This window comes from Trichinella spiralis, assembly GCF_000181795.1.
Source record: "Trichinella spiralis strain ISS 195 chromosome Unknown Scfld6, whole genome shotgun sequence".
Classification (NCBI taxonomy): domain Eukaryota; kingdom Metazoa; phylum Nematoda; class Enoplea; order Trichinellida; family Trichinellidae; genus Trichinella; species Trichinella spiralis.
In genome coordinates this window covers 2,037,784-2,062,955 of record NW_003526945.1, presented here as the reverse complement: position 1 = coordinate 2,062,955, position 25,172 = coordinate 2,037,784, and the positions used below count along the sequence as shown (strand labels likewise).

At 33.6% G+C, this 25,172-nt stretch overlaps 5 protein-coding genes across 5 annotated transcripts; all 5 read right to left on the bottom strand.

Annotated features, from left to right (window-relative positions):
* Nucleotides 1–2,125: 2,125 nt before the first annotated feature.
* Nucleotides 2,126–3,955, bottom strand: Tsp_08135 (hypothetical protein). The gene is made up of 4 exons (XM_003373494.1): nucleotides 3,912–3,955; nucleotides 3,489–3,549; nucleotides 2,377–2,454; nucleotides 2,126–2,200 (listed from the first exon to the last, which is right to left on the bottom strand). Exons 1-4 carry the CDS (start codon nucleotides 3,953–3,955, stop codon nucleotides 2,126–2,128), a joined length of 258 nt encoding a protein of 85 aa, XP_003373542.1.
* Nucleotides 3,956–4,280: 325 nt separating this feature from the next.
* Nucleotides 4,281–6,283, bottom strand: Tsp_08134 (conserved hypothetical protein). The gene is made up of 4 exons (XM_003373493.1): nucleotides 6,266–6,283; nucleotides 5,952–6,060; nucleotides 4,844–5,181; nucleotides 4,281–4,445 (listed from the first exon to the last, which is right to left on the bottom strand). Exons 1-4 carry the CDS (start codon nucleotides 6,281–6,283, stop codon nucleotides 4,281–4,283), a joined length of 630 nt encoding a protein of 209 aa, XP_003373541.1.
* Nucleotides 6,284–12,216: 5,933 nt separating this feature from the next.
* Tsp_08133 (conserved hypothetical protein) lies at nucleotides 12,217–12,791 on the bottom strand. The gene is made up of 3 exons (XM_003373492.1): nucleotides 12,606–12,791; nucleotides 12,421–12,585; nucleotides 12,217–12,372 (listed from the first exon to the last, which is right to left on the bottom strand). Exons 1-3 carry the CDS (start codon nucleotides 12,789–12,791, stop codon nucleotides 12,217–12,219), a joined length of 507 nt encoding a protein of 168 aa, XP_003373540.1.
* Nucleotides 12,792–13,778: 987 nt separating this feature from the next.
* Nucleotides 13,779–15,791, bottom strand: Tsp_08132 (lysosomal-associated transmembrane protein 4A). Its single transcript, XM_003373491.1, has 8 exons — nucleotides 15,558–15,791; nucleotides 15,363–15,473; nucleotides 14,642–14,918; nucleotides 14,463–14,539; nucleotides 14,280–14,402; nucleotides 14,109–14,204; nucleotides 13,940–14,044; nucleotides 13,779–13,883 (listed from the first exon to the last, which is right to left on the bottom strand). Exons 1-8 carry the CDS (start codon nucleotides 15,789–15,791, stop codon nucleotides 13,779–13,781), a joined length of 1,128 nt encoding a protein of 375 aa, XP_003373539.1.
* Nucleotides 15,792–19,086: 3,295 nt separating this feature from the next.
* Tsp_08131 (ABC transporter, permease/ATP-binding protein) lies at nucleotides 19,087–21,165 on the bottom strand. Its single transcript, XM_003373490.1, has 11 exons — nucleotides 21,083–21,165; nucleotides 20,940–21,021; nucleotides 20,797–20,885; nucleotides 20,569–20,656; nucleotides 20,320–20,494; nucleotides 19,995–20,152; nucleotides 19,774–19,937; nucleotides 19,573–19,702; nucleotides 19,313–19,484; nucleotides 19,137–19,240; nucleotides 19,087–19,101 (listed from the first exon to the last, which is right to left on the bottom strand). Exons 1-11 carry the CDS (start codon nucleotides 21,163–21,165, stop codon nucleotides 19,087–19,089), a joined length of 1,260 nt encoding a protein of 419 aa, XP_003373538.1.
* Between the last annotated feature and the right edge of the window lie 4,007 nt (nucleotides 21,166–25,172).

Genomic DNA, 25,172 nt, shown 5'->3' with positions numbered 1-25,172 from the left:
TTTCGCGTTTTCGTCGATTCAGCGGGGGGGAAGGTTGCTTTTTTTTGTGAATTTTTTTTAAAAAAAAGTTTTCGGTTGCGGTGGAGGCCTGCCTTTCGGTCAGCCCGACCGCCCCCGCGCCGCCCCCCGCCCTCCTGCCCCGGGGACTCCCAAGGCATCATCGCCTCCTAGCCCACGTGCTGGCCTCACGATTTTGGCCGAGATGACCTTGGGTGGATCCATCTGATCCACCCTCGACGGACCAGATGGCCATTCTGATCCGCCGAAGACGTAGCTTCCGCACCAGATGGCGTGCGTTGCTAGGCAGATGTGAACCGTTACGCCTACAAAGCCTTGCCGCCTCATGCACATCAAATTGCCGTCACACCTGATACTCAATATTAATGTACTGTCCTGCAGAACCAACTCATGTTTGCATACTTACCGTATGATTTACAACTCATCATTATTGATTTAATGTATTATGCCTACTTATCTTTTCAAATAGAACTGATTACTGTAAGTTGCTGTTTTTTGCATTCCATTTAAAACATTCTAACTATTAAAAAACCCTGCCTAAATATGTAGTTACGAGTGACGTTATTATACCTAATTAGAAAATATTATGACCCACTTTTGTGTTTACATTGTATGTAAATTTATTTATTAAAGATTCATTTATTAAAAAACTCTCACTGCTAAAATATGTTGTTACGAGTGACGTTATTTAACCTAATTAAAAATTAAAATACTCAGTGTTGCATTTACGTTGCCTTTTAAACTTTCTAATTAGCATATTAAAATTAATCTCATATTTAATACATTGTTTTCCTACATATTACGGATTAATGACATTCTATTTATAGAAGATTACTTCCTATTTATAAAAAGATTAGACTCGTTGCACCTTGTCTAAGCTAATTGTTTAATTCATTTATACCAAGTTTACTTTTGCCACTGCCTAATTAAAGGAGACCCCGATTAACATTTTCATAAGTAAAAAATTTATATTCAAACAATAGCTAATTCACAAGTAATTAATAAATAAAATTATGCCCATTTAATGTTTACCATATTACATCCCTTTTAACTGTCTACATTACACTGTTTTAAAGTAGAAATCTACTTTGACATTACATTCTTTAAAGTAAAAAACTGCTTTATACTAAAAATATATTATTATCACTATAAAATTAATGAATAATTAAAACCTTTTATAAGATGAAATGTAAATGAAAAACGGATAAACTTTTCTACTTTAAAATAATTATGCTCAATTATTAGATGAATGAACATTATATTTTATTTATCATTTAAGTTCCTAAATGAATAAATTAATGTATAAAATGTTAACAAATTTAAACTACTTAGCATGATTATAAGGGGAAACTCTCCATGGAGATTAATTTCAAATGTATCATGCCTAAACTGATGAAAGGTGCAACGCCAAATGAACTAGTTAAAGGTGTGACGGCAAATCTGATGTCAATCATTGGCCAAGTGTCAGAGCCAGCGTAACAATAACACAAACGCATAGCAACGCTTACCGTTCCTCTTGGGGGAGTAACGATCACCACTAGATTGGCACCGAAACAGAGTCTCGGCACTACGTCAATTGCAAATTTGCATAACTGCCTCTAGGACAGATACGTCTTACGAATTCACATAGGTGTTGAAATCCCATTGCACAAGATTTCAAACAACGTCCATTACCACACAAATGGACAGGGTCATCTCTTTAAAACCGGTCTCTGGCCAGCACGGGACTAGGAGACTCCGCCGAGGGAAGTCCCCGTTAACGGGCAGGAGGGCGGGGGGCGGCGCGGGGGCGGTCGGGCTGAAAAAAAACCTTGCTTGAGATCCCATTGCTGGGATCCGAGCAAGGCGGCAGGCCTCTGGTACCGCAACCGGGAGAGGAAGAGGTGAGCTTTGAAAATATGGACTTTGATCATTTGATACGGTTAGGGTCGCGTCGTGCAGTGTAACCCGTCGAACTCCTGCACACCACCCTATCTCACATTCCTCCTATCCTTGCACTGCTATTCTCAAGCATTTACTTATTCTAATACTCAAACTATAGCAGTGCTACAAACTCACTATGCTCAAAAATTGTCCTTTGAAATGATCGACAAATTATTCAACCATTTCACTTTCCGCAAATGAACCCTAAACTCAACTCGACAAGGCATGGGACATGAAAACGTTCAAATGCGGAAAGCCACTCAAATTTATTAAAATAATACTCATGATCTATGTTCAGTTACTCTAATTAACAATCATCTGAATTAAATGCTCGATAACTTACAGCTCGAATTTATATAAATTACAGACTCAAGAACTCCTCAGTGAACTTTAGCTAATTAGCCTAACTCAAAGAATTATACTTACCAAACTTACCCTCGTCTTCTGGATGTCTTCTTTCATCTTCAATTCTTCTGTATCTAAATATAGAAGAATTAATTTAATGAAATAATGCTATAATAAATAAAAAACAAAGCCGTTTTTATTGTTCTTCTTCGTCTGTCATCGTATTGAAACGCCATTGCTTATTCGCCGCACATCGTTCGCCTACAATCATTTGAAATGAGTTTCTAGAGCAACTAATAGTAGCCTCAGGAAAATTTACATAAAGTTCATTTCTATTGATTAACAAGTATGAAACGTATTCCTCATTTCGTTGAACAAATATTATGCAAGTCACGCATAAGCTCAAAAGCAAACAAATTGAAATGCAAATTTAAATTGAAACTGCACCACGCCTTTGTTTGAAAAGATAAGATTCCTCTATATCTAAGAACACACTTTACTCAGTATTTAAAGCAAAAATAGATCGAGCAAACATTGCTGTCGATGCCTCTGTTAGTCAACATAGTCAATTTAACTGGCGCTCTGCTAATACGAAGTTAATTTTCAAACCGCCCAATTTGCATAAAAGGCAGACACTGCGCACGTAGCGGTAAACGCCGGCTTACGTAAGTTGGATATGCTACTCTAATATGAATTAGAACATGATGTCAAGAAAAAATAAACAATGATTGAGCACACTAGTTGCGCTGTATGCCAAGCAAAATTAACTAGATGAAAATTTTGATTTATCTGATGTTCTCATGGTGAAAATTTTAGAAAAAAAAATACAAAGTGATAATAAAATTAAACTGAAAACGATTTCTGTATGAAAACGGTATTTTTCTGTCCTGCATAATAGATAATACTATACGCTTAGTGATATTTGACCTGCTCAGTTCAAAGTGAAATTGAATGCCATAAGCAAGTATAAACTGAAAATTTTATCGTCTTCTCCAGTTAAATCTAGACGATTACCTAAAATAGCAAATTGAAATATGGATTTCTTCACAACCTTCAATGTTCAACTTTATGCAATTGAGAATTCTGCTTTAAAAGTATTTCAAGTTTTACGCATCTTCAAATTGAAAATTGCTTAAATATTTAAATATGCATGCATTCATTGCAATTTATCAGGAAAATAAGTCTCAGTATTAAATTTTCACCTGAATGTAGCATCTTGCAATTGCACCTTGGTTACGCACCGCCACCGTTTGTCGAACAACACTGTAATAAAATAATAACTATGGATGTGCAACATTTGCTTATTACTTAGTAACCTTCTTATCATTAATTTGGTTATTTAAATAATGTATATTACTGTATTTTCAATTATTATTTCAATTATTATCAATTTTCAATTATTCAATTTATCAACTAATTATCATTCCGTGATTTTATTTTTGAAATATACTTTAACTTAGGATTATAATATTTTTTTTACTTTTCCTCATTTCATCTGTTTTATTGCTTTATATATTCCTATAATGGAATTACGACATTTATGTTAAATGAGACTTGTATTTATTTCACTGAGAACATTGAAGCTGTGGTACAGCCAATCCGGCTATCATCAGTTTGATTAATACCTGCAGATTTTCATATACTTTTTATTTATTGCTTTGTGATTCATGCCTGAATTTCAGATATATTTTAATGATGTTTGTGATTTTTACCTTTTGTACTTGTTTGCGCACAAGGAGACGTCCGATGATTTTATGCCAAGCTTCAGATTCCCGCGTGAGCCCAACAAAATGGTCAACCTGATTAACAGATACAATTTTCCAATAGCCGCCACAAATTCACTTCCTTTCCACGGCTTCCCGTTAGTGACGTTTTTTTCATTTAAACAAAATTAGAATCTCAATCACGTGATAGAATAACTTTCAAATTGATAATTTTAATTGTATTTCAAATGAACGACACATTTCGATCCCTTTTGAAACTGAACTTTTCTATTACAAGGTCATTATCAATGGAAATGTCAGAATGAATGTACACATTGCTGCAAGTCTGTTCAGTCGTTCTTCTGTCATGGAAGTCCGGAAATAGCTTTTTAGATATTTCACTGCAGTAAAGCTTCGTTCTGCGCTGGCTCTGTCGATTGGGTGAGTGACGAAAATCTGTAAGAGTAAGGACATGATCGGGTAATAATCACTTGGGCGCAATGCAAGAGCATCAGGCGAATTAGCTGGATGATGTTAAAGATGTACGTTTCCCAAATTTCTTTTCAGCGTGTAATTTCACACTTGAGTAGCACGCTTTGGTCGTCGATATAGCTTTACTAGGTGACCATCAAATTTTCTAATGGGCTTAAGTCTTACTGATCGAAATCGAGGCATATAAGGGCATTCAATCGCATAGCATTATTGCGGTGTTGAAGCAATTTGTCGAGGAACTACTGAATAACGTTCTCCAAAAAAGTTTTCCACACCGTCAATGGGTAATATTCCGTTTTCTTTTGGATCGATAGATCTGTTTATTTGCCTGGATATATTTCGAGGGAGGGGTATTAAATCACCGTACAGTTTTTCGGCTGCTTCCCAAATCTCACGAAAACACTCCTCTGATTTAGTCCTCCATTCTTATAGAATTCACATTGTCTCAACATTGAAAATACTTCAAGGCAAGAGTCTTGGAAAGATTTTGAAAGTGGCAAAGCTAAAGCAAGCACTTTGCTAAGAACCGCCAACGAAAGAACAAAACTGCCTCGACATACTGCAACTCGTAACTGCTCTGCTTTCGAAGCAACGCTGCTGTCTTTCCACTCAGTAATATGCTGCGAAGAATCTACTAATGGCCGATACTGATGGCTCATCTCGTTCCACAAAGCGTGTAAAGGTGGCCGTATTTTTGGTTCTTAAGCTCTCTTGATGAAAGTTTTAAGCGCAGTAAATCATTTAAAGGACCACAATAAAAACAAACTGACCTCTTGAATCACTCCAAAACATTTGCGACTCCTGAAGACTTAGTAATAGTCAAAATCAAGCAGTGACTTTTTGCAAGCTTTTTTGTATCTTCCACTACTGAGAACAAATGGCATAATTAAACCGGCAGCCAAACGCTATATGATTCCTAGCGCATTCATTTCAGCGTTACTATCTGATCATAGTGTTTTAAGTAACCGGTGCATTTTTCTGTGAAAATGAATAAACGAATATGACTGCTTCGTTTCGACGACATCCCTATTTTGTGTTGTCATCGACCGTAGATATCTGGCTACTGTTAGCTTGCTAATGAACGACAGATTATCTATTATTTTTGATTAGCATTTCTATCACACGCTGCCAATGAAAGGGGCTTTTTGCATAAGTGAGAGTTGCATAAAATTTTCAAAATCAATTCTAAATTTCAAAATGATTGAAACACAAGTAAAACAATGTCTTTTACTTACACGTTGTCTTTCTTCCTCTGTCAAAGTTACGTATGCATTTCCAACACTTCCTACTCTCGAAAAATAATTAGGAATTAGAAATTTAAAAACAAATCGCATGAATTTTAATATTATTACCATGCACTGTTATTCAGCTTCAATTACTTTCTATAACATGGCTATTGCGCATTTGTTTATCTGATAATATTCATGCAAATGACATAACAGATAACCACATAATTATTGAATCACTTACTTGCTTTTAACATTAAAATGAATTCAAGCATGTACAAAATGATGAATGGTTGCTTTATGCAGGCTCCAGTAATGGCTGTATTGATGTGGTACTTGTGTGTCTGCAGCATCTATAAGAAACAAAAGTAATATAAGCATATGAATATTTCAATGTTAGTAATAATAGCGGAGAAACCAAATTTATAGTCATATTGAGTAAATAAAGCATCGAATATCTGCACATTGCCGAATTATCACTTACCTACAAATTATAGACGATATGCAAGAGTGAGATTACATTTGCACACCTCCTCTTATGGTGACCAACAAACTAACTAACCACGAAAGGGACATTCTGCAATATTGCATGATAGTACGAAAAGTTCGGTTTGGGAAAACAACCTAATTGTTGATGAGTAAGAGCGTAATAGCATAAATTAAAAGTGTTCTTTTATTAATTTGTTTGCTAAAATGAAAGCTATTTTGCTTAAAGGCATGTAATGTGATGAACAATGCAAATAGTATGAAAATTCATTTCATCAAGTTCATATAGCATATTAGAATCTACAATTAGTTGTGAAAAAAATTGAAATTCCTATTCTTGATACTGACTGCACGCCATGCAAAATATTAGACATTACCATCAAATATTTAGGCGGGAAATAGCTTTATAAAAAAAGAGGAAGAGCTAGTTAAGTAATAGACAATGCAATTTTATTACATACTTTCTCTAAAGGATCTCTAAAAGGAATTCCATTTTTTATTCTTATTAATAAAAATTATCAATCCAAGCACAGAATGAATGTCACTAACAGAAAATAGAAATTCGCTAGTTTTCAGATGGCCTATTGTTGAAGTCCTACAATCATAACATATGAAACATAACTTATTTTTGAATCATAGATGATTTGGGCGAGTAAAATTCAAAACTCTGCTTGACTAATAGCCATATCACACTAATATAATGAATTGCTAACCACAGAGAGCACATTTTAAAGAGTTGTACAAGAGTAGGTGTACAATATAAAAAGCATATCACATTGACTCTGGTGTAGTAAGAGCGTAACGGCCTAATATTAATGGAAAACCTGAGGCAAGAAAGATTTGAATTGTTCTTGACATTTTCTCAAATGCCCATCATTTAGTGTAAGACTGTTCTCAGGGCACTGCTAAAACAGTTTCAAATAAATTCAATGCAATAAGTCATTCGATAGATTCAAACAATTCATTTATTCAATTATTTGATGTGTATTCAGAATTTATTCTTCCCGGGAACTGCTACATTAAAAGTCCATCTCCAGCAGGAGCACAGAAGCATTCAACAAAATAAATCAACATTCATATATGCACATGTTAGGTATTAATGGAGATTGAAAATAATAATAATGATGATAATGGGCATTCCACGACATGAATTGATTGTTTAGCAAACGCAGGAGACATTTAAAATGCATACCTTTTAGACACTCAAGTATTAATGAATATTAACAACAATTCTGGGATGAATTTATTTAGGTTTATTGCAAATAAAATGATATTGTAATTAAAAGTTAAAGAATTTACCACTTCAGTGGCACTGCGATCAATTCTGAAGCAACAATTTTTAAAACAGTTGGAATTGCACACAAAGAAAGGAAGCCTGCATTTCCAAAAAACACAAAATATTGCACAAAAGTATTCAGTTTCAGAGAATACCATGCTTTAATGTAGAAAATTTTTAACTTTCGCAACATTCTCCATCATAGTTAAAATTCAAAATATATCAAAACCTAGAAATGTGACAACGCTACAGGCCATTCATTGCGCAATTGTTGCACGGTACGCTAAGATAAAATAAATATAATGAAGTGAAAAAGTTGAAATTCGACAATACAGAAGAAGCATCAGTTATGTTTGAAACCAGAGAAAAAATCCCACCGGTTACGTGACCATTACTAATACGGTGGTGAGATCTCAGTAACCCACCTTAGGAAAGAAGCTAAGCTGGGGAGTTCAATGAAGCTGCACAGAAAACTTGGTACTGTTGGACAAAATGTTGGATAATGGATTGGTTCATCAATTATTCAGAAAATTTCTCTTAGATTCAATAGTACATTCATTTTGCACTATACTGTTCACACTCCATTTGTAATTAACAGGTTGTTTGATGTGAAGCATATTTGAACAGAACAGAAGCCAAGGAATGAAAGATCACTTACTTTGAAATTGAAGATGGTATTGAAGAGAAGAGCTGAACGCGCTTCTTGACTGCTGTTCTACACACTGAAAAACTAAATAATCATTAATATGACATTCTTCAAGTTTGTTCAGGGTCAAATGCAAAAAATTAGAATATGACATGGCCCTAGGTGAAATCACTGTACGATTAGTTCTAATATCGTAATGACATCATCACAATCGAACATTTTGCTAATTATAAAAGTTATTAATTTTTTATTCAACCTCTATGTAATATTATACAACGTAGATCAATATATTTTCGACTGTTGATTTGAAGACTTGGTGTTCTTCATAAATTGAAATGAAAGAAAATAAATAAATATGCAAAGAAAGCCATATTGTAAATATTTATTACAAAACGTTTAAATGCATGAGCGAAAAAAATCATCTAATCCAAATAAAATTTGTTTTTGACTTTGCTTTATCGCTTACTGCATCCTTAAAGCGTATAATTTTTGAAACGTGATTAATTGCGCATCTGAAATGAGAATTCGTCAAAATGAAGAGATAGTAATGTAAATTTTATGTAATACTGCATTTATTGCTTTCATAAATGTCAAACTTAGAAATCAGTTGTTTTATCAAAATTTCTCAAAGGAAAATCATCGATTCCATATTATTCAAAATTTATGAACATTTATTTCAGGAAATACTACTTTCAATTATAACAAATGCAATGAATAATTCGCTGCACTTTCCTAGCAATATTCCATTACTGTTACTAAACTTTGAAGTGAATATCTTTAACGATTGGGGAAAATATCATGGATGGGAACATTTAGTTGCGATCAATTTTTGACTTATTTGATTCTATTACAATTTCATACGACTGTTATCGCAAACTACTGCATTAAAAGCGCATTTTCACAGTTGTAACAGAAAATGAATACAAAGAACGTCAAGTTTGGTATCAATCAGTAGCTAATCAAATAAAAAGAATGATGAACTACACGCTATCAAATAAAAAGATACTTTTTTTAAAAAATTTTAGACATGCAAGGCGTACGTTATGAAATTCAGGCATTAATATATGTTGAAGGAACATAAAGTTCAAAATTCATTTTAATAAGACATCATATAAAGACACATTCACAGAAAATGTGTATATTAAACGAATTATTTCCATTTCAGCTTGTTCTGAAACAAAATCCTACGAATTAATCAAAAGAAACCAAAAATGAAGAAAAAATGGATTGTGTAAAAAAACCAAAATATTGCCGAGGAATGTTGAACTTTAATGCACACCCATATCAAATACCAAAAGTGCAACGTTCGTAAAAAATCACGCATGCTAGCTGCGTTTCGAAGAAGTTACACATTGCCAATTCGAAATAACTACGTATCGACAGTCGAAATAAAATGGGATAAAAATGAAAGTTAAATAAATGAGCATACAGAATGGTGTCATTAATTTTAACAACAAAAATATCAATGTTTTCCTCTGAAAAAAGAAATTTATTTTAACAATAATTGTTCTTGATATTCATTTAAGTTAAGAAGGCTTTCAAAATTAAAAATCTTTGCTCACGGGAGTTTTTTGAATTATTACAATTCAGAGTTATAAATTTTCCAAAATTATCACATTAGAAAGCTATTTTTATGCAATATGCCAGTATTTTTATTCTATAAATTTCAAATGCTCAAACCGGAAACTTTATCACATTTTTCAAAAAATCATCAATTGCGGATTATTAAAAACTTACATACCTAAAATTGATACACAATTGTTTGGAATAATCATAAAATCATTTTACAATATGCCGTAGTTTCTGTGAAGCGTTGAATAAGTTTCACCGTCCAAACTGTTGAATACCTCTAAATATTCGAAGAAATACCATGCATGAGCCCAACAGTTTGACATGAATTGTGAAATTATTTAATTACAAAGCATTTGTAATGTATTTCAACTCTAGGCGACTACTAATATGCTAATTATGCAAATCAGCACGGCATCCTTCTTACTTAGCGAAAGTGAATTCAATTAGCCACACATTTGGTATAAATGGGAAGTTTATTAAATGAAAAAAGATCGTAATGGGCACCACATTCCATGAAATGTTTACTTTTTAGCAAAGTAAACACTTACAACGCTTACGTTTTGATTCGCAGAAATTAATAATTATTTAAAAGCAGTTATTTCAAAAATTGAATTCAATTGATCGTTAAAATGATACATTAGTAATAATTTGTCAGATTTGATGTCAAAAATGTTTCACGTGCAAAAATAGGTAGTCTCTGCTTCGGTTGAAAGAGATTTACTGATGGGCGACTTCTCTATGTATTCAGTTAGGCAGTTTCGCAAACTTAGAGCCAATTTATTCCACACCTACTGGCTGGTTTTGGATGATACTCTAGTAAATACAATCTTTTATCAATATAAAATTATTACAATCAAAAAAAAAGTCCAAATTTGGAAAACAAATTTTTCGCCGATTTTCGCAAAAACAACCAAGTCTATAGCCCATGAAATTTTGCAATTTTCGTGAAAAATTTTTTCTCTTTAAAAATTAAAGAAGTTGATTTATAGCGGTAGAGAATTATTCCATAACTACTATAAAATTATCCGCAAAGCACCTAATTGCGTATTTCTTGAGATATACCAAAAACGTTAAACTTATAATAAGATTTTAAAGAAGTCGAAATAAAAAGGAATGAAGTATAAAAGTTAAATAAATGTGCATAGGGAATGGTGCCATTAATATTTAGAGCAAAACTATTAATGTTTTCACCTGAAAAAAAATTATTTTAATATAAATTGTTCCTGATTTTCATTTAAAGAACAGAAACTTTCAAAATTAACACGCTTGTTCACTGTATATTTTTGATTTATTACAATTCAGAGATAAGAATTAACCAAAATTATTACACTAGAAATTTCTTTTCGTGCAATATTCCAGTGTTTTTATTCTATAAATTTCAATTGCTCAAACCGGCAACTTCATTACATTTCTCAAAAAATCATCAATTGCGGATTATTAAATATTTACATACCTATAATTGCCAAATAATTGTTTGGAATAATCGTAAAATTATTTTACAATATGCCGTAGTTTCTGTGAAGCATGGAATATGTTTCACCGTACAAACTGCTGGATTCTTCTACAGATTCGAATACATACTATGCATGAGCCCAATAGTTTGAAATGAATTGTGAATTTATTTAATTTCATAACATTTGTAATAAACGTTCACCCTGGGCGACTACATATTATGCTAATTATGCAAATCGTCATTGCATCGTTCTTTCATAGCGAAAGTGAATTCAATTAGCCACACATTTGGTATAAATGGGAAGTTTATTAAATGAAAAAAGATCGTAATGGGCACCACATTCCATGAAATGTTTACTTTTTAGCAAAGTAAACACTTACAACGCTTACGTTGTGATTCGCAGAAATTAATGATCATTTTAAAGCAGTTATTTCAAAAATTCACTTCAATTGATCGTAAAAAAGATACATTAGTAGAAATTTGTCAGATTTGATGTCAAAAATATTTCACGTGCAGAAATTCATAGTCTCTGCTTCGGTTGAAAGAGATTTACTGATGGGCGACTTCTCTATGTATTCAGTTAGGCAGTTTCGCAAACTTAGAGCCAATTTATTCCACACCTGCTGGCTGGTTTTGGATGATAGTCTAGTAAATACAATCTTTTATCAATATAAAATTATTACAATCAAAAAAAGACCAAATTTGGAAAACAAATTTTTCGCCGATTTTCGCAAAAATAACCAAATCTGTAGCCCATGAAATTTTGCAGTTTTCGTGAAAAATTTTTCGTGAATTAACTTAAAATAGAATTTTACTGAAATCGAAATAAAAAGTAATGACAACTAATTGTTCAATAAATGTTCATGCGGAGTGGTGTCATTCAGGCCTACAGCAAATCTATCAATACTTTCACTTGAGCCTATCAGCGCCTTTCCTGTTTCTTCAAGGTGCAAGCGATGCTGGTACATTTTGATGGCATTCTACTTGGGGTTGTAGTGTATCCACATTAAATCGCTGTTATTTGTGTATACGTGACTGATGTTGTCACACTCTGGCAGGTGTATGCTGCCATCATTTTACCCATGTTGTCCACACCACCTTTTGTGGCGTTTATAATCGACAATCCTTTCTGGCTTATAGTCTTTCCTGGTACTCAAGGACGCGTTCTTGTACATTGCGCTAAGAAGAAGCATTATCCTGTGCATTTTGGGAATGTGTACTGCTGTGCATTCCTTTATGAGTACAAACTTCTACGACTGCACAGCTCGCCCCCTTAATACCAGTACACCTTGCGGTAGTTCCGGCTTGCTTCTCATGATGGTATCGACTATGGTGAGCTTCTTCTTGAATAGCTTCATTGCTAATTCATGAGAAGTGAAGAAATTATCACAAGTAATGCTGTTCCCTTTGAACCCGCCTGTAATGTCTAGCACCACACGCATACCCTGATTTTTCTCACGAATACCTGATGCTCATGCCACGGTGCAAATCTGCATGTTCCAAAAGCATAGCTAGTCTTGGCGTCACAAAGTGTCCAAACTTTGATGTCATACTCTGCTGGCTTTTTCGGCATGTACTGCCGGAATGGACAACGGCCCTTGAATGGAATGAGCCGCTCATCCACCGTGACGTAAGGTCCAGTATTGCACATTACTGTTTTCCTTGTACTGTCCCTAATTGTGAAAATCAAGTACCGCACGACCAAGACGAGGTTTGTAAAGATGGTCATTAGCCATTTGAATTTGTGAACATGCCAGTGAAAATCGAAATATTAAGAGATTGTACATTTGTGCCAAACGTTTTGCTCGTGCATTCCCATTGACTCCCAATTTTGAATAATTAATTTATTTCACGAACTTGAAATGAATCTTGTATAATTCGACATGTACATTCGTTGGACATACCTGTAAATGTAAATCTGTTAATTGTAAAAGTTGAAATAATAAATGAGCATACTTGATCACAATTCTCAGCCCCGCGAGAAAATATTAACCATAGAAATAAATAATCACCATATTGTATTTCTTTCTACCGTAAAAGTGCATTTAGGATGAAGCATACTGCAATTTTCTACAAATCCTTCTACCACTGACGCGATCGTCAGTAAATTTAAAAAAAGAAAAATCAACATGTTGCTCAATAACTCTTTTCATGGAAAATATTTTTTATTGATGAAAACAACAAACTTATTAAAATGGTTGTTGACAAACAAAATTTCATCTTTCCTTCGAATTTTATTTCCCATCATTTACAGCAGTAACATTTTTGCAAATTACAAATAACAGTGCTTAATGTGACAAAATAAAGTGTTATAGTTTTTGGAAAGAAAAAACACTGCACATCATTTTCCATGCAATCGCTTGGAAAAGCTAAAATGATGATGAGTCAGTTAATTTGCTCAGATCTAATATACGTTCGTACGTTCGGGAAATAAATATGTTGATGGAGAAAATAAATTTAAATTTCAAAAAAATTACCTCAAGATATGATTGGTTGGGAAATGTTGAAAAAAAACAAACAACAGTTGAATACTATCACTGAATATTTCATATATATATATATATGATCATGCAAATCACTCGACAAACACACCAATTTGGAAATGAATAAGGAAAAAAATAGAAATGTGCGCCAGTATTTAGCGAGCATATGGGAAATAAGCAGCTGTATATTGGGGTGGCAATTCGTCATAAGCAGGCGGCAATTTCACTGTTGTCTCGACAATTTCAGTTGGAGTAAAAATCTGAAAATAAAAAAAGTTAAAAAAATAAAAATAAATGAAAAACACAATTCTACAACTTGAACGTTGTCCATGTCGGCTTTGGGATCGTCCAGTCGCATATTGTCAGCATTGGCCGCTTGCAAAAACTGATAGCAAGACCAAACTATGCCGATGAAGTAAATCTAAAATTAAATAAAAGTATTCATAAAAGATAGACAGAAGTATAACGATGAATAAATAACCCACTTTGACCACTATAATCAGCAAATAGAACAGCAAAATGCAAATTGCTATCCACTGGCTATTCAGACCAGCCAATTGATCTCTGAAAGGCAAGTCCGGCTGAAAAGAAAACAAGAAAGTATATTAACAGAATAATAATAATAATAATAATAATAAGGAATCGAAAGGAGAAACATTTTGTTGGATGATGTCTTCCACACTTGGCATCCAAGTGTAATGGCCAACAGCTGTCAAGCAGGACAAAATCAAATCGAACACTTGGAAACAAAAGAATGGAATCAAATACAACGGACGTCCCTGTGCAGACGAAGAAAATTGAAATCAAATACATATGATAGATAAAAAAAATGGAATTACTTTGAAAATTCCATAAATCATCATGCTGGTAATGAACATCAGTCCAAATACGAGAGCAATTGCCAGATGGGCATCGGCTAGAAGAAAAAGCAAAAAAGTCAGTGAAAATAAGCAGACAAAGAGAGGGAGAGTGAGAGGGAAAAATAAAATGGAAGAAAAGTGCTGAACAATTGAGAGACCTGGGCGAAGTCGACGTCGAGTGATGACCAAAACCTCGGCTCGTGATGGTACAAAACCTGCGTGATGGTCATTGTCGGCCAGGCTGAAACTGTTCTGCGGTACCGGGGTGGGCAATTCTGGAAGTCTTTCGTGAATGCCAATTTTGTTGAAGTCATCCAATTCGTAGGATTCATTGTAGCCGGACTGCAGCAGACCTTGCTTGACGTTCAATTCGAAAAACACGTCCGGATTGACGACGGTGAAAATCAGAAAACACAATGCAAAGCATTGCAAAGTCTAAAAAGAAGAAGAATTTTTTAAAATTTCTTTTACATTCTTCTACATTCATCCACTGAATCAGCAGTAGACGACGGATGGTGGCGAAAAATTGGCTTTTATAACACAGAAATGCGCATTCAATTAGTCATTCGATGAACAATTATTTGAATATATTGAATAAATAAGACAAAATTCAATTACTTTTTTTCTCACTGTTAACTGCATATGAAAAAATTCAAATTAAACATAACAAGATGCGAAACAATATTATTTCGAACAACTGGTATTTGGAAATTTGCTCCAAAGATAACTGATCAACATGTTTAAGGCTAATATATATACATATAAAGAGAAAAAACAAAAACAGTAGAAAATGATCAGTTTGGAATTGATAAATTAATTAATTAATTAACTGAACAAAAAGTATAAATTTGATCGGAAATTGAAAACGCTTCCACTTACTATGTTGTACAGACCAAGGCAAACGGCGCCGGTCTGAACGTGACAACATCCACAGCAACGGAATCGTGGATCGTTCGCCAAATGACGTCCATATCGACCAGTTCGAAACATCTAAATTAAGAAAATATTCAAAAATAATAAAAATGTAAATCCATTTTAATCTGCTGCAGTTGTTTGGAAATTTGAAATGCACACGATTCGAGCCGTTGCGACGCGAAGTGATGCTGCTTTTTGCAAAACTCTTCTTGCTCGACGAGTGTAAAAATTGATAAAATTATGTTCGCAGTGTAAAGTAAACAACTGACTGCTTTCGAAAAACAACCTTGATCTATATTCAACGATACTTCTTCTCTGAGAGCAGTTGCAGACATTATTATTATTTTTATCATCATCATTGCATAGTTGATTGCCAGACCAGTAAAAGAGCATTGTCACTTTGGTCGGAGAACATCATCACCTCTCCGGCCAGTAAAGCGCGAACAAATTGAACAGTACAACAACGCTGAAAGCATGTGCTGCACACGTTTGGAAAAATTTTCCCCCAACAACACTGCTAGAAGATGATAAGCAGCAAAGCAAACAACAAACTCTAATAGCCAATTTTCAACGTTGCAACAACGTCATCCGTAACATCGGTCGTTTTCAATGAAAAGCAAGCAATGCGCAACATTTTTCAAACATTCGCGTCTAGCATGAGATTTTGCTGCACTGATGTTTAACTTGTCTTTTTTTTATCGAATTTGAATTTCACTTTTTAAAACAACCAAACAACAAATACGAAAACTATGCCAATTAAATTGGCCGTAAAGAACATAAAAAATTACAGCCAATCAAACACAACTGACAACTCTATTGGAATATTAGCAAGCTTATTGTAATGTTGAAAATATTTTCCAACGATCGCAAAATGAAAAAGCAGAACAAGATTTCACTTCCTGTTCAGCAAAGCAAAGCAAAGCAAAGCAACACACCGCATGCACCACTCACTATTCAACATAGCCCCCGTGAAGCGATCAATTTTGCTAACAATCAATTCAATTTATCATACTGATGAAACTTTTTAAATCATTTTCAACCACTGTCATAATCGTTGAGTGTGCATGTTATTCAAACACACACCCAAACAATAAATAACCGCATAAAATTGAAACAATAAACGCATTTTTCACATTCGGAAAACAATAAAATTCATGCATCGAACTTTTGCAGCATTTCTATTCAATTTAATAATTTATTGTCATCTGATCGAATAGACCTTGTAAATAGAACATGATTCGAAACTTGTAAATGAAGCTTACGCTCGAAGAAAACTGTACCGCATTGAAAATTACTAGTTCAACGAATGATAAACAGTTCCACAACAAAAGTATGGTTTCCCGGGAAGTAAGAACCTTTCAATCCGAAGCGCTTATTGAACAATGGACTCAAAAAAGTGAATAAAAAGAGAAAGAAAGAAAGAACCAATGCATTAACTGGTGCTATGAAACGCAAGAAAATATTATTAATTGATCTACACTGAACTAGCTAGCGAATGACAGATCAAATGATGAAAACAACAATTTCACCACCAACCTTTCCAAAATTGTAAATTAAACGGAAAAAAAAACTAAAATTTGTTGATTGCCTTGTGAAAGAATTTTACCTTGTATTTTTCAAATTTGTAAAAAAACAACTAGCAAAATCAGAAGATCAGCAAAGCAAAGCAAAGCAAAGAGAAGCCAAGCGAAGAGAAAGAGAGAGAAAATGAAAAAGCGACCAACAAACAACGCCAACAACGCGTTGAACTGATGCACATGGCTGACAGAGAAACGCTGAGCTGAAAATTTTGAACGACCAATCGAAAGAAATGACGAAAGCAGTTGAAAACAAAATCGTCGACAAACTTCGCAACCGGAAAAAGCAAAATTTAAATAAAGCTGCCGTGTGCAAATTTCAACTGTGGAATTGAAATGAAAATTTCTTTCCGTACAACGACCGTACAACAAATCAAGAAAACAAAATGAACGAACAAGTAAAGCGAAGAGAAGAAAAACAATTTCACCATCTGACAACGAACAGTCGAAAATGCGTAGTGAGAGAAGAAGAAAACAATCAAAAATGAGAATGATGAACAGCAGGTCGTCAACTGACATTGTGAAACAAAATTGTAAAAATGTTTCGGTGAATCAGAGGAAGCGGTGACGCAGAGGCGACTGCTAGAACGCAGAAAATTCAAGCGTGGGCGTCGATGTAAACAAAATGAAAAAGTGTACAGTAAGATTTCTGTTCGGCCGAAGTTTTTCAATAATATATATTCCAAGAAAATTTAAATAAAAATTGAAAAACAAATTACATTCGTACGTCAATATCAACTGAAAATCGAGTAAAACGCATTAGTTCAGTCGAACTGACAAATTGACCACAGAACGATTACGGTACAAAGTATGCTGTGAAGTCGGTAAATTCTTGACGCTATGTTTTGAAATTAAAGTTACGTGAATTGAAAAATAATTTAAACGCTAACATCCAACATAAATTAAAAAAATAAAAACTTTTTACCAACTCATTATACCATATCCTACAGTATCCGAAATGCAAGTACAATTAAAATGATAAATAGTAGTTGGGCAAGAATTATGATGATTATTATCAGCCTAGGATTTTTTTTGAAGCGTTTTGCTAACGGCATAAAATATTTAAATAAAAATTGAAGATGATATGAAATTGAGCTGAATTTTATGCTGGCTGAATTATGAGCGTTCAGTGTTGTTCGTTCAGCGAAAGTGAGGCTGGAAAAGAAGTTTCCAAATGTTTGTTCTCTCTCTAGTTTTATTGATTTATTTCGTTGCGCAAAAATCAATAACAGAGCAAACTGCCAATTGATTCCAGCAAAGCTGGCAAATCGATGTAAAAAAACATATTGCTGTATAATTTCGAAGAAGAAAAAGAACATTTCAACAACGTATTTCCACATGTTTCAACTTAAATACCCAACAAAGATTCGTTTTTTAAATCAATCTATAAATCTTTACAACTACTCGCAACATCTGTGTTTAACAACGAACGTTGCCCGTGTTCATTTGCTTTTGATTTGCATGTTATTATTGCTAGAAATTAACGTCGCAGTAAGTGGAAAATTTTACTCGTTGATCAACATCATCAGCGCAATTCTTCGTCTAATGCAGATGTTGAAAATTGCGTTTACCGAACAACAATGAAATGAAAAGTTGCGCTTTCTCTTCGGCTGCACTGCATCACATCTGCAAAATTGAGAACAAGCTTATCAATATGAAGCAAAACAGTCGAGCCATATACACACATAAATTTGAATTGAAATGAATTGTGCAAAGTGAATTTTCAACTGTTGCACGGCGTTGTGCAGCACTTTTTGAATTTCAATTCATCAATCGCCGCTTGCAATGCACTACTTTTCGACTCTTCCGCAACACCGCCTCCGATAGCTCTGTGCTGACTGTGCCATAAAAGTGAATATCTAAAATAATGTAATGGAAAAATATTTCAAATTTTTCAAACTAAAAATAAAGACAAAATAGAAACGGAATTGAACCTGCTATTCGGCCTGGCAAGCAGCTCATGGTGTTGGCCGAATTCTTTTACAACCCCATCTTCAAGAACAACAATCAAATCGGCATCCACTATCGTAGCAAGACGGTGAGCAATGAAAAGAGACGTTCGATTTGAGATCGCTTTTTTCATGGATCGCATAATATTCTATTGAACAACGTTAAAATTGTTCCAACTTAATAAAATTTTAAAAAAATTGAAAAATAAAACCTTTTCAGTAATGGGATCTAATGAAGACGTTGCTTCGTCGTAGATAATAATGGGAGCATTTTTCAGTATCGCACGTGCAATCGCTACACGCTGCTTTTCGCCACCTGAAATTATTTAAAATCAGACTTGCACAAAAACACGTTCACATCTGTATGTAAATTTATTTATTTATTTACCTGACAACTTAAGACCACGTTCACCAACCACAGTATCGTAGCCATGTGGCATGCGCATAATGGCATCATGCAAATCCGCCACTCGAGCTGCTTCGTATACTTCATCCAGTGATGCATTCACATTGCCATAATGAATATTGTACAAAATTGTGTTGTGAAAAAGAACACAGTCCTGGAAAATAAAATAAAATAAAATAAAATGAAAAATACTGAAACAAAAATTGTAAAATTCAATACAAAGATAAAGAGAGACACTTCACCTGAGGAACCACGGCAATGTGATCACGTAAGCTTTTCAAAGTCAGATCACAGATATTGTGGTCGCCAACATAAATGTTACCTTTATCCGTACAGTAAAATCGAAACAAAAGTCGCACTATTGTGGATTTTCTGAAATTATTACATCATAAATTTTCAATGTCCAGCTGCGCACAAAGGAATGAAAAATAAAATTTCCAAACCCGCAACCACTTCCGCCTACTATAGCCACTTTTTTGCCAGCAGGCACAGTGAATGTGATTCCTTTTAAAATTTTCTGCCCAGGAATGTATTCAAACCAGACGTCTTCAAATCGAATCGACGCCTCCTCGGCCGTGAGGCTTAAAACAGTCGCATTCGGCTTCTCCTGAAAAAAAGCAGTACAAACGACAAAATTATACGCTCAAAAAACAATGAATACAACCTTCACGGTAGGTTCCAAATGCAGCAAGCTGAACATCGCCTGCATGTCAATTACACTTTGTCTCACTTCGCGGTAAACGCTGCCCAAGAAATTCAACGGAAAGCTGAGTTGCATAAGTAAGCCATTCACCATCACCATATCACCAACGGTCATAGTACCTAAATAAACAATTGAAAATACCGCAATTTTGCTTAACAAATACATTTTGTTCATTTTTAGATTATCACATTTCTGCCATAAGAAATAATTAATTAATTCACTAGTTGATAATTCACCTTCATTGAGTTTCAATATAAAGATAAATTTAAAAAGCATTTTCACTTACCAGCTACAATATGCTGTGCAGACAAAACCATAATACCAGCTAATGAAACCGAAAAAATGACATTCTGGCCAAAATTCAACAAAGCCAATGAAGATGCCGTTTTCAATGAGGCTTCTTCAAATTTGGCTAACAAACTGTCATACTGATCTGCTTCGAATTTTTCATTATTGAAATACTTGAAAGTGTGAAAGAAAAAAATATGCAGCAATTAACTGAATAGTAAAAAAAACAATTTTTCCACCCGCATACCTTCACTGTTTCAAAGTTGATTAACGAGTCAATCGCAGAACTGCCAGCCGCATTGTCGTATTCATTCATTTCGTGACGAAACTTGGTACTGAAAAAGCAAAATGAAGAACAAAATTTAACGTAAACACCAACAAATAGCCTTCGTTATTCAATTAAATTTACTAAATTCTGTAAATTTTTGTTCAAGTTTAAAGTACACTCCTTAAATGAACAAAACAATGAACTCACCGCCAACGAGTTAGCATTACGGTATATGTGCTGTACGAACCAATGCAGCCCAACGTCAGAAGAGCAAATTCTGGACCGAATTTATAATACTAAACAAAATGAAATAACAGGAAAAAATAAAACGCTTAACATTATAAAAATACCATAATGCTGGTCACTAAACCGAATTCAAATGCTGTCGGAAAAATGTTAAATACAAGAGCGCTTAACACAAAATTTATGCCTCTGAAAAACAGACAAAACATAAAAATGAAAAATTCAAAATAAAAGCTATCTAAATTATAACCGAGATCCACGATCAAGTGCTTTCCCAAGGGCTCCAGTTTGCCGATTAATGTGAAAATTCATGTCCAGCGTATGCAAATGCATAAATATCGACCTGGCAATACTGCGTATGGAATGCTGGGAAACTTTCGCAAAAACTGCGTTTCGCAATTCATTAAACAACGATGCACAACTTCTAGCAATTCCATCTCAAAAGCGAGAATCCACTGTATATTTCTCTATTTTATGGAAATGTTTTAAAATGTTCACTTACAAGATATCAGAATAGCAAAGCCGACGGATGTAACTCGTGAAATCGTTTCATCTGTTGGAAACAAATTTATGCCCATCTTCTCGTAATAGTCGACAGCTTGTTTGAAAATCAGAGGAACTGTAACGTTAATTAACTGAAATCACACCGATACATATATAATAATGAACAACGTTAAAACACAAAACAACGAAAACAAATACTTTCGCAGCTATTAGAAAACACAAAGCAAGTACAACACGAGATTTCAGTCTTGGATTTCCCTTCGGCCAAACAAACAAAAGAATCTTCTTCACAATTGTCCAGTCGGTGGTAGATTTACCTTTAGCATTCAATCCTGCCATAAGCGATCCATTAGCTGCACCGTGAAGCAAGCACGTAATTTTCAGAGATTTCACTAGTATTTTCTAAATTGCAATACTTTCATATTATTAAAAAGGCATAAAGCGGACTAATCTTACGCAAAGTCAATTTTACAATAATAATTAACAGTGTCAAAAATTAAAAGCAATTTACGAATACTAAATGAAAATTGAATTATTCAAAAAAAACCGTAACATTTTAGACATGATTTCTAAAATAATCCATCAATATCTTACCGGACCAAAAAGATTCGAATGACGAACGAAGTAATTGGGAGGAGGCTAAATAATAAAATATGATAAAATTAAAAACTTCACTTAGAGTAATTTATAAATAAAAATTTACTGTTCTAGAAGAAAACAGACGATAAGAATTAACCACAGTGCATTGAGCGAACACCACACGTTTCAAAGACGCCATTAAGCCTATTTTAAATAAAAAATACATATCAAAATTCATGCATGCACAAATTCAACAAGTATTGAAAACGCTTTGTTACGTACCGAATCCCCAGCTGCAAAAATTTTCAAACCACCAATACCGACTTTTACGTTGGTATACTGTAAAACAATAAAACAATCAAGTTTAATGATTAAGATTAACGATAAATAGAAATAACAAAAATATGATAACATTTAAAGCATAAAAACAACGAAAATACTTCAAAATAAACACTTGCATTTCTTACATTATTTTCAACGCATAATAAACTTCAAAACTATTAATGCAATACATAACGAAAAGAACACTGCAAAACAAGTGGCAAGAGGTGATGGTTGTTGTCTAGTCAATAAAAATAAGGCCAATTCATATATCAAAAACCCATTCAATTTGTATTAGCAAATAGAAAAAGAGTCTGTCAAATCAGTATAATTAGTCATATAATGCATGTCATACAAAATAACACACAATTTTAGTATTTGCGACAAATAAATAAAATATGCGCAAGAAAACATCATCAAAAGCTTTACAAGCATTTTTATAATAAAGAAAATATAATAGCTCTTAATAAAATATAAAATCTCTAATAGCTAAAAAAATATAGAAAATATAATAGAAAATATAATAGAAAACAATGACAACAAAGCCATGAAAACCCAAGAATCAAGCGAGATACTTACATATACCGTTTTATTTCAGCGCATAACGCTCCACAGTTGCATCAGCACAACGAGTGCAGACACAGCTACTTATTTAGTTGTTGTAAACAGTGAACATCCTTTTTAAACCACTGAAAACATTACTGATTTGAAAATGCATGTTTTCTTACCAAAGATAATGAAATTAGAAAAGATTACAGTTGCATTAGGCACTTAACCATTTCCAACAGTGCAGCAGCCATAAATAAAGTCAGAGAATAAAATAAAAGCTGACATTTGTGATAGAAATTCAGATGACTGTTCAATTATAATACCGTTAAATCAGAAATGAGAATTTTTAATTTAGTGAATTATAAACCCGCGTATCGAGACCGATATAAATGAAGAAAATCGTTCGCTCCCCGGATAGTGGCTAACAAAAGTAGAAAAAGTTAAACCACGACTAACAAATGACATGCATCAACAACCAATATCCAACCAGCTACTAGCCATTCATAGCTCAGCCTTTTTGTCGATTGAAATGAATGGCTACGTTGACAGGAAAGATCTCTCAGTGCTGAATGACTGTAAACATAGTGATGCAGTGCAGATAATCATAATAATTAGAGTGCTGATACTTTAATTAAATCTAAAACTAGCAAGTTTTATTTTACATTAGCTTTTCAAATAAGTTTACTGCCAATATCATTATGAATAACACTAATAAAAGACGCAACTGTTATTAACCATAATGAAGGAATTTGAAAATACGGGCAACAAGTGACAAATGTTGATAAACGGTTCATTAATGCTTTACGAAGAATAAATCTTTTGGACTGCAGGTATGCCAGTTTGCTTCATCAATTTTCAAATAATAACGCAACCGCATGATAACATAGAAATTATATAAAACACACAGAGCATAAACATCAGTAAGGCTTGACAAAATAAAATAAGAATCCTAAAAATCAATGTATATCAATTATCAATTTAAAGCACCCATGATGAAATTCAATCATAAACATTAAGTGGCGTGTGCCATTGTGACCGAATGACTTCAGTGTTGTACATCTTAACGTCGTTTTCACAAGTGCTCAATATTTGCCTAATAAAAAACTCAGTAATGATAGAAGCGAGCACTAAATTTAAAAATCAAATGACCTTAAAGAGCTGCAATGGACAACTGAGGATTTTCAGCAATACAAATGTCATAACTTCCGAACACAACAAAATAAAAGCTCAACCATATCAACGGCTTACAGAAAATATTGAATAAAAGTGATGACTGATATTGCTTCTTTCTTGAGAAATAGAGTTGGCGAGCAAATGAATCGTAAATAAGCAGATTAAGTTACATGTAACTAAAAAAAATTGCTACAAATGCTTGAATGTAAATGAGCATCAAACTTTAAATTTTGTTAAACATAACAAGCACCCATTTAGCCCATAAAGAGATAGCAAGACCTAACCAGTCACGAATTGATAATAACAACAGCTTATGGGTAGTATCACATTTGCACCGAATTTTGTTAATAACTTTAGCATGAACAGTTTAACACTTACAAACACGAACACAAAATAAAATAGTATGAGAGGAACATAAACAGGAAACATCCACTTAAAAATTAAGATACTTACTGTATAAAATACTCACTCAGGTATAAATAATAGTCATTTGCGCACTGTACTGAATTTTCATGATATAAAGCTTTTATTTATATTGGAAAGTCATTCATTTAAGATTTTGTGGTGGAATTTAAATTGAACTTATAATACGAAACTTCATAGTTTAATTTATTGAATATAATTATAATACACACAAAAGTTATAATACAAGACATACAAAAGCTAAAGTCAGTTTTACTTAAAAATACGAAATTCAAATACATTATTTCAAAATATTAACAAAAATTTAGTAAAAAAATGCAACCGTATCAGAACAAACAAATAGCATTTCACTAGAAAAATTGAATATGAAGAATGCCGAATAACAAATGAGAAAAATTAGTATAATATAGAATTCTGCATCCTTTTTCAAATCAAGAGGGAGGCTGGTTGTAAGATGTTCAGCATTTCCATCATTCACCACGTTAAGCACTTCTTCAGTTGCCCAGGTCATTTTTAGTTTTAATATATTATTGCCGAAATGAGCAACGCGAAGATCATTCGTTATCTCAGGTACAGGTTTCCCATTTGAAATTTCATCAGAGTTGTATTATCATCAAAGATTTTCGTTCCGTCAAATTGTGCAATGGATTTCTTACTCCACAGCTCCGTCACAATCGCTGCCAGAATCAGACTAGTTGAAGCAAGAGTAAAAATTATAGAAATGAAAATGCTCATGATATGAAAAAAGCTGAAATTCACTCTTCAGTTAGAAAAAGAAATAAAATCAATGT